At 33.5% G+C, this 9762-nt stretch overlaps 1 protein-coding gene across 3 annotated transcripts in view; it reads right to left on the minus strand.

Moving 5' to 3' along the window:
• Window positions 1–470: 470 nt before the first annotated feature.
• Window positions 471–9762, minus strand: part of LOC107729985 (transducin-like enhancer protein 1) — a 20945-nt gene continuing 11653 nt past the window's right edge. For 2 of the 3 annotated variants that reach the window (XM_016540723.1, XM_016540725.1), the window contains exons 7-14: window positions 8400–8577; window positions 7860–7876; window positions 6575–6724; window positions 5595–5645; window positions 3957–4109; window positions 2320–2430; window positions 1896–2183; window positions 471–700 (exon numbers count right to left, since the gene is read on the minus strand). In XM_016540723.1, coding sequence (XP_016396209.1) covers window positions 2320–2430; window positions 3957–4109; window positions 5595–5645; window positions 6575–6724; window positions 7860–7876; window positions 8400–8577 — 660 coding nt within the window. In that variant the 3' untranslated portion in view covers window positions 471–700; window positions 1896–2183. The remainder of the gene's footprint in view (window positions 701–1895; window positions 2184–2319; window positions 2431–3956; window positions 4110–5594; window positions 5646–6574; window positions 6725–7859; window positions 7877–8399; window positions 8578–9762) is intronic. The other variant, XM_016540726.1, reaches the window with a different exon arrangement.

The following is a 9762-nucleotide window of genomic DNA, read 5'->3' on the forward strand; positions in this document are numbered from 1 at the left end:
TTAATCGTTACATCCCTAATATAGAGTTGTATAAAATAGTTTTTTTTTTTTTTTTTACTAAATTCTAGGTGACTTTCTGTGTATATGATCCACAGGAGAGAAACAGACATGAATTTGTTTAATAAAATGATATTTTAATCAACCTTTTGTGTACTTAATGTCTTTATTATGCATTAACCATTTTCAAATGCAATAAAGCACTCAGGATTGTGCTGTATTGTGAATAGAAACACACTAACAGCATCCTTTGACCATGATTTTATTCACAATACAGCACAGGTTCTCATGCTTTATTGCTTCATTTATCATTATAAAGTGAGTATTCATATTTGAACAACAGTAGCCTGTTTATTACAAGCAAAAACAGCATAATTTCTCTTCGAATATTGTGTGAAACTAATGCTATGCTCTCAAAATGACAGTTTTCTTAAAGGAACACTCCACTATTTTTGAAAATAGGCTCATTTTCTTCAGTGAGGGGAAACGATGCGATGACTTCAGGGTGTTTCGAGCTCTTTACTGACACAGTTAAAAGCTCTGGGGGAAAAAGTGAAATGGTGCTATAACAGGAACACCTCAACGTCCATTTGTCTAGAAGTTTCCATGCCTTTGTTTTGAACTCATTTTGACACAAAACTGGCGTTTCTGTGTGGGAGATGATACGGAGAAACCCGTATCTTGCCTCCATTGGCCTGTCACACTGAAAGACAAAACAAAGCACACAGGATAAACACAGAAACACAGTATTAGCTGCAGTTATTGGCCAGCATTGCTGGAGATGACAAGGACAGAACTAAAGACATAAGAGATGATTCTGGTTGGATTTATGCTTTGATTTTCAATATTTTTCAGTTACCACGCTTTTAGGAAACATCTAAATTAATAGCCCACAAAATACATTAGGATGTTTCATCATCTTCAAATAAACAATGTATTTCATGAAGCAATGAATTTCATGAAATGATTATTAAAACTAATATCTGACTCAAAAATGTTACGATTTTTTTTTTTGTCTTTGTAATCTTTCATCAAAAATCTAGGTATGCCCACTTGGATCTAATGATTATTAAATACCACTTTCATAATTAAAAATTAATTACTGATGGATAAGAGCCCAAACTATTTTTTTTCCTCATTAAATATCTATTTTACTCAGAAATGTGTCACATTACAAAAGTAAAATGTTTTAGTAATTTTGTTTTTGTCATTTTTACTAGTTTTTTTTATTGAATGTTGATTGTTTTCATTTTTATATTTTTAATTTTTGTTTTAGTAATTTTTTTTTAATGTCTATATATGATTTACATTTTTATTGATATTTTGAATTTGGACTTTTTATGTAAACAGTTACAAATGACTTATGAAATGTGACACTGTACAATTTTGGAAATGATATGGTAATTTTAGTAAAGGTTTTTGAAAATCTTTTAAAATGTTAGCACAAATGTATTCATTATTCATTTACTAAAGAAGTGTTTTAGTAAATATATTGTTTTAGACAATATAAGTTTTTAGACAAAATGCTCATGTATAGTTACCATTAGTTGTTGGCCATAAAGAAAATGTTTAATATATTTATAATTTAATAAAATGTATTTGTTTATTTATTTATTTTTAGATTTTATATCATGCATTCTTAATGCATTATTTAAATGTGCATATATATATATATTATTGTTATTATTTATGGGAAATATATATACATATTCATAAAATAAGAAACGTATATTATAACATGATATTAAATAATATAATCAATTATATGATAATATTAATAAGTATATTATATAAAAGTAATATATATATATATATATATATATATAAATATATTTAATGTAATATATTAGTAGATAAAAAAATAATACCTTACACACACACACAAATATATTACTCACCAGAATATTCAGCTTGCTTTCTAATTGGCTGACAGAGCTGTCAGACAGCTGATTGGCTGATTACGCCCGGCATGTGAAAAACACAGATGCGGTTCGCTCCGAGTTCGGCTCGGAGGGCCACAAGAACAGATGAAGGGCTTCTGACAAGGCACCTGATGCCCATGCCCAAGCACTCTGGGGCCTGACCCGGTGCATTCTGGGACTGGCCCCGTGCATTCTGGGAAGGGCGGGCTGGGGAGGGGTAGTGGCTGTCTTTCACTAGTCTCACTCCATGGGAAGGAGTGGGTCCTGTGAGGAAAACCAGACGTCAAGGTGAATAAGCATTCGTCACTAAAAAGCCATTTGGAGGCGAGGGAGAGATGAAATCACAGCCGACTGAAAAACCATCCCCCTGTAAGCAGTAAAAGCATGAGTCAGGACGCACCTAGTGTTTGAGAGCGGGAGACGGGCCGCGGGCGGAGGACGAGAGAGGTGCTGGAGAGCCAGGAGAGAGTGAATCATGGGACGCTGAAGGAGAAGGAGATCTCACTTTCTCCTGAAAGCACAGAGAGTAACACAACTAAACCATGTCCACAGAAACGTCTCTTTTTCTTTTTTTTTAAATAATAATTTTAATAATAAAACTATTAGATATAATATTTAGGGCCCTATGAAATACATTTTATTTTTCCCAAAATTCCGTGGTGTTTAATTAAAAAGGATGTCTAATCCACTGAAGACACACAACGTTAACAATGTAAGAATTTGAACAATAATAGGACAATATGAAAACCATATTTTTTCTTTAATTTTGTTTTATTCTGTGTCCCGTTTAAATTTTCCTGGATTACGCTTTTAACGGTTTAATTAAATTTGATGAAGAACATGTCTAATTAGTTAAATTAACAATATTTTAACAATGTAATAATTTATTACAGTTTTAACAATAACAGGGCTCTATGAAAAGTGTTTTATGTTTTTAAAAATTCCATGTTATGTTTCCACAATTTCTGTGTTTTCTTTTTTAATTTTTCTGGATTAGGTTTTACATTTTTTTTATTAATTTTTAATAATCAAAAAGGATGTCTAATCAATTAATTCCTAAAATTTTAACAATAAGATGACCCTATGAAATGCGTTTCAATTTTTCAAAAATGCCATGACTTGCTTTTTCATTTTTCTGGATTAGGTTTTTAATGGTTAATTGAAATTGTATTAATCAAAACAGGATCTCTAACCTACTGAACTCACAAAACTTTAACAAAATAATAATTTCTTAACATTTTAATAATAATACTGCCCTATGAAGTGTCTTCAGAAATTCTGTGTTGTCTGTTTGATTTTTTCTGGATTCTGTGCTTTATGATTTAATACAAATTTATTTTCAAAAATGGTGGTAATCAGCTGAATGCATACAATTTCAACAATTTAATAAATCATTTAAAATGTCATCAAATAAATTGGACAAATTGCCTTCACTCTTTGGCCAACAAAGTGCTGCACAACAGAGGTTTATTGTTTAAATTAAAACATGGATACAATTGTGTGATATTCCTTAAAAAAATTAATAAACTGTATTATTATTGTTATTATTACTTTAAGAAAACCAAACTTTTATTTTGGGGAGTTGTAGTCTCTGTGTGTCTATGATGATATTTTCTCAGTGAAATGGTGAATTGCTGGCAACGAGACTCTCAGAGCAGCTCTGGAGATGAAGTTCATGTGTTCATGTCCTCAAAAAACACCACCTCATATTTCAGCAGCAGTCTTTTGCGGTTCAGTATCACAGACACTAAGTCCACTAGTACAGCCCTACTTTTGATCTGTTCATCCAAATTTTGGCAAATACCGTGACTTTCCACATTATACGGTAAAAATCCATTTGCATGACTGGATTCTGTGATTCTGTATCATAGGGTCCTAGATATTTTTGATAAACTATAATTTACCAAACCATTTAAATAGCATGAAAAGGACATAGTTAAACACATAAATGGTCTGTTTCAGACCCTATTTTATGGGAAATGTTGAGTATTTGTATGAATTATTTCCTAATGAATCCATCTGTGACCCGCTCCGTACCTGAGTGGGGCTCCTGCAGAGTCCGGGCGAGCGTGGTTGAGATTGAGGCGAGGAAGAGCCTTCTCTGGACGGATTCTTCCTGAGCACCGGGGAGCTGTTCAGTCCATTCCCTTCCGTCGATCTGGGAGAGACTCCTGCGGGTGACGCACTTTTCTGCAAACACAGACAGTACAAGATGTCATCAAAAACTTCAAATCATGCGACCTTTAAAGGGGTCCTATTATGCTCTTTTACAAAGTCTTGATTTTGTTTTGGGGGTGGTCTAGAACAGGCTCTCATACTAGGTTGTTCGAAAAACATTATTTTTCACATATTTTACATTATTACAACACCTCTCTCCCCAGTCTGGCACGAACGGCTCGAATAGTTCCTAGTTGAAAAAGTGAAAAAGCATAATAGGACCCCTTTAACAAAATCATCAGCAACTACTAGGGTGTGCTTGCCCATGCACATGTTGCCTTCAACAGGAGGCTGTGGGATTTCAAAGTATCATTTAAAGCACAGACAAACGATGCAGGGAATAATTTGTTAAACTGCTGAAATCCTTAACCTCATGTATGAACCGTTTAGTGATGCTTACCTTAGCGAATACCACTAACGGACATCATTTCTGATCAGATTTAATCCGTTTCCTGGTAATGTTTTTTTGGGCCAAATAGTTTGAACAGAAGCAAACTTTTTACTTTAGGTTTTACATGTATTTACTTTTACTTAATTACTTGTTTTGATGTTTCTGTTTACCAGGTAAAAATGTTGTGATGCCAAATGAAGCCTAAAGTTTATGATTTATGAACTTGGTTACATTGTATAATAACTGTCATTAGTAATTGATTAAAACATCATATAGTGTTTGATCAACAGTTTTTGTATTTTCAAATATGAACATAAAGGAAAATATATAATATCCAAGGATCATGGCATTTCTAGATATTTAAAGTATTGAATGAATGATCTATCAAACTAGGGATGTAACGATTAACCGGTTAGCCGGTTGAAAATCGATTTAAATATGTGACGATTCAAATCGGTTGAGATGCTCAATTAGGGGTAGGAGTTTATATGAATGTATGTCTGAGCCTGAGGGGAACTTACTGTCTTTCAATGGTATTTTTTCTTTTCATCTTGCTTCTGTATAATGCATATTAAAGTTCATAAGTGCAGCGCTGCTTTGTTTACAGCGGAAACTAAGGAAACGCTTTAAGCGCCACCTGCTGGCAGAGAGTGAATCTGCGTCTCATTCACACATTGAATTTATAATTTGTCTTAAATCTCATTTGTTAAAAAAAATTGTGAATCGAATCGAATCGTGAAATCTAAATTGTGAATCGTTACATCCCTATATCAAACATTAATGTAATAAAACTTGTTAATGTTGCCAATGAAAATGACCAGGTTTATAAATCAATAACTCATAACGTCTTCATATTGTTTAAACATAAATCTTCCTGAATTTTGATGAGGTCACATATACACTGTATTTACACCTGGCCAGGCTCAGAATGTTTACTGATACGGACCAATCAGCTGCAGGCTACTCTTCAGCAACAGGAAATGAATTAACTACGTAACCAACTTTACTGGAACAAAACCGACTGCTGCAGAATGAAAGAAAGAGAAAGCGAGTAACTGTTTTCACACCTCTTTAGTGCCGTCTCTTCTGAGAGCGTCTTCACTTTTACCGCCACTTTCCTGCAGGAAACACACATGATCAGACCAACCCAATCATGAGCACTAAATACTTCAGTGATGAGATTAATTGGAAAGTAAATGGAGACTTGTGCTTAAATCTCCTGTACATGTGTCTCCTCTAGAGTTTTAGAAGAGATCTCAAACATTTCTAAATACAAGCTAATTACAATAAGATTTATTTATTTATAAATGCTGCCTTGGCAGCTAAATGAAGTAGGTTTAAGTTGCAGCACTAACATAACTAACTGAAAATAAATAAAAAACTAAAACTGAACTAAAGACATAACCAAAATAATAATTAAAGCTAAATAGTAATGTTTAATAATAATAATAATAATAAAATGACAAAGCACATAACAAAAAGACTTAAAATGTCAAATAAAAACAGAAAATATAAAAATAAAAACTAATTGAAAATATTAATAAAACTTTAACTGTATATAAATTAAACTAAAATAACACTGATCTCAATATTAACATTTCTCAGCAAATTTCAAAAACTAAATAACAGTGCTATTCTAACTACATAAATTTTAGAGGTCCATAATCCTACTGTATGACAACTATTGACTCATTTGTGTCTATATTTTATTTCTCCAAAGGAACTTTGGGAGAAACATCTGAGATTTATTAATACTTAAATTGTTACTGAAACTCTCCGGAGATATGAAAGAGCAACATCTGAGCAGCTTGTCTCTGGTTTGGTGAGTGAATTCACAAGTCAGCGAATCAGGGATGAAATGATATCACTTTAAATAAATAATCAGCATTAATATTCAATTGCAGGCGGCAGTCTGGTGATGTAATTTAGCTGAACATGGAAGCACAAGTGAAAATCACACAGACTTCAGGATGAACTCAAACGCATCTTATTAAAAGAGACGCTTAGAAACCGAGGAAGCAGCACGTCTGGTCTTGACTTGACTTACCCTCCGTGTTCGTCCCGTGCTGGTCTGGTCTGGGCCGCCCCGTTTATTGTCCATATCAGCATGAGAGGATGAGGAAGAGGAAGGAGGAGGAGGAGGAAGACCCAGACGCAAGCCTGCAGACCGATGGCCCACCGGAGAGCCGCTGCTGCTCTGAAATACACACAGACACAACATACACGATATACATCACATAAACACACTATAATCTAACACTATCTGTATGTATATGAAGAGTTTGGTTCCAAAACGCGATAAACGCCATTTTAAAAAAAATTGAGTTTCCGCCAAAATCAGTATTGTATTTGGTCGGTATTGAAAAGTAAATTTTTAATTTTACGCAAAATGCGATATCCGCCGAGTTATTCTGTCATGTTTTCTCCCTTTTTTTCAAACCGCGACAAACGCCAGTCTCCCTCCTCTGCAGAATGCGATATATCCGCTCAACCAATCACAGCGCACCATTCCACGCACTCAAGATGACCCGTTGAATTCTTTTTGGGAGCGATGACTGATTGAATGAATTTTTAGTCCAGTGCTCGTATATAAGATTAGTATTGACCAAGTTCAGAGGCTGTCATATGTGGATCAACTTACTATGTTGTGTATTTTCAACAGTTTCAATATGAAAAATAACTTTTGTATTGATTCAATGGATTTATTGCATTTTGGAAAAAAAAAAAATGTGTCATGGATTTATTGCATTTGGGGGAAAAAATTATTACATTTTATAATAAATCTTTGAAAATAAAAACTGGGTTTTAAATTTTTAATGTTATTATAACCTAAAGATGTTATGTGAAGGTTTGAAACAGAAAATAGTGGTTTTCATCTAGCCACTTTCTTGGTAAAGAAAACACATTTTTACTCAAATTAATCAAAATGGATTTATAGTGTTTTGGAACCAAACTCTTCATATATATGTGTGTGTATGTAGAGACTATGTGTGTTAATATAAATAACTGTATAAAGAGTGTATAAAAAGGGGCGGAGCTAGGGTTGGCCACCCCACTCACGACTGCTGCATCTGTCTCTTTTTTTGTGGTCTTTAGGACCACATCAAACAGGAGACTTTCAGACACGCACTCCAACTTCACATTCATTTACAAATCCTTCTGTGTCTGACAATCTTATGCATGTCATTAAAAATGCAATTCTATACAAAAATCCAATTCAACATATAAAATCCAATCAGCAGTGCAATCCTTGCATGCAGACACATGAATAACCATTGGATGGACCAATGGGAAGTGGACTGTTTCACAAAACACTGAGGTTTGATACTCACTCTGTTTGGAGCTCCATCTACAGAAATGAAGAGAGACACAGAAGGATTGACTCATGTTATCTCGAGCATTCACAATATATATCAGGAATATTCCGGATTAACTTCAATCTAATGTCTATGGAGCAAATCTCTGGCATGCTGTCGCTTACCACAGACAATCAAAAAAGAAGCAAAAATCACATTTACACTAATGCACGTACAATGGCAGTCTACGGGGCTTTCCAGAAGAAATGTAAAGCTTCAAATCTGTAAAAATGTTGCTATTTGAGCTGTCTAGTTGTCTAAATCACCACTTTGAGGTGAGACTACTTTTCTAGGCGAAGGAAAATTCACAAATTTCATTCCATGTAATTCCACTGAATGGAGTTTGCAGTGTCCATGTCTGAATATACGTACTTCCCTACTATATAGTATGCAAAAAGCGGTCAGGCTTCATGTGATAGTTGTAACAGTAATTTTGCATAAATTAAGGTCATACAAGAAAAACTACCATAATTTGAAATGACTATAGATTTAACCCACTAATAGATTCCCACACACCTCTGGAGTCCAGGGGCTCGGGGTGAGTGATGTCATCTTTAGGCGCCAGGTGCGGGGGGAACGGGAAGGCCCCGGGAAGAGCCATGAGGCTCGCACCCGCTCCCAGGGTCAGTCCTGAGGGGTGTGGAGTCAGAGGGAAGCCTGGGGCATGATGGGATAGATGCTGAAACTGCTGCTGCTACAAAGGAGGAATGGAGAGGAAAATGTCAAGTGAATGTAAAACCTTTTTTATGTAAAAACATTTGGTTACACTTTATTTTAAGGTGTCCTTGTTACAGTGTAATTATACATATAAGTACTCAGTAACATTAATTAACTACATGTACTTATTATATGGTGAGGGTTAGGATTTGGGTTTGGATTAGGGTTACTTGCATGTAATCATGCATAATTCATTGTTATTATAATAGTAAGTACATGTAACTCTAGTTTGAAAAAGTTTTTTTTTGTGTCTTTTTTATTAATAATTTATCTAAATACAATCTTTTATTAATTATTTTATTTAAATAATTTGTCTCATTTAGCAGACGCTTTTATCCAAAGCGACTTACAGTGCATTCATAGGATTTGGGTTTGGATTAGGGTTACTTGCATGTAATCATGCATAATTCATTGTTATTATAATAGTAAGTACATGTAACACATGTAACACGGACACCTTAAAATAAAGTGTTACCTATAGAATTTATGAGCACATTAAAAAAAATGTAATTCAGTGTAACAACAGTTTGTATACCAAAAGTCTTCTCAGGCATATAAGAATCATTAGATGACATTAAAAGACTATTTAAGGACCACAGTGCAGAGCCCAAAATACTAATTAATTTTCATTTGAAATCTTTACCAATCTTTGCCACCATTCATCAAACCACTAGGTTTTACCCATTAGTCAGCAAGAAGTTTTTAATAATTTAAAATACAATAAAAATTAATATAATCACTAATACATTTTTATATAATTTAATAAGTATTACGATTGAAAAGATTGATGTTTAAGTTTTACATAAATATATGTGTTATGCTGAATGATGATGGAACATTATTTCATCCATATTTTGACATTTTATGTTCACAAAAGTTATTTGAAACATTAAAGTATATATATATATAATTTGTCTCATTTAGCAGACGCTTTTATCCAAAGCGACTTACAGTGCATTCAGGCTATACATTTTTTACCAGTACGTGTTAGTTTTTTTATGTCTAATAGTAATGATAATTTTTGTTTATTAGAAATTAGAAATGTTTCCTTGGGAATTAGCTGACAAGTTTACTTTTTTAAACAATTTTAATTTAATTTTATTTAACTTTTTTTATTTCAAGTAACAAAATTTTTTTTTATGGTTTTAGTTTTAGTCAACTT

This window comes from Sinocyclocheilus rhinocerous, unplaced genomic scaffold (assembly GCF_001515625.1).
Source record: "Sinocyclocheilus rhinocerous isolate Xijiao unplaced genomic scaffold, SAMN03320098_v1.1 scaffold638, whole genome shotgun sequence".
Lineage (NCBI taxonomy): Eukaryota > Metazoa > Chordata > Actinopteri > Cypriniformes > Cyprinidae > Sinocyclocheilus > Sinocyclocheilus rhinocerous.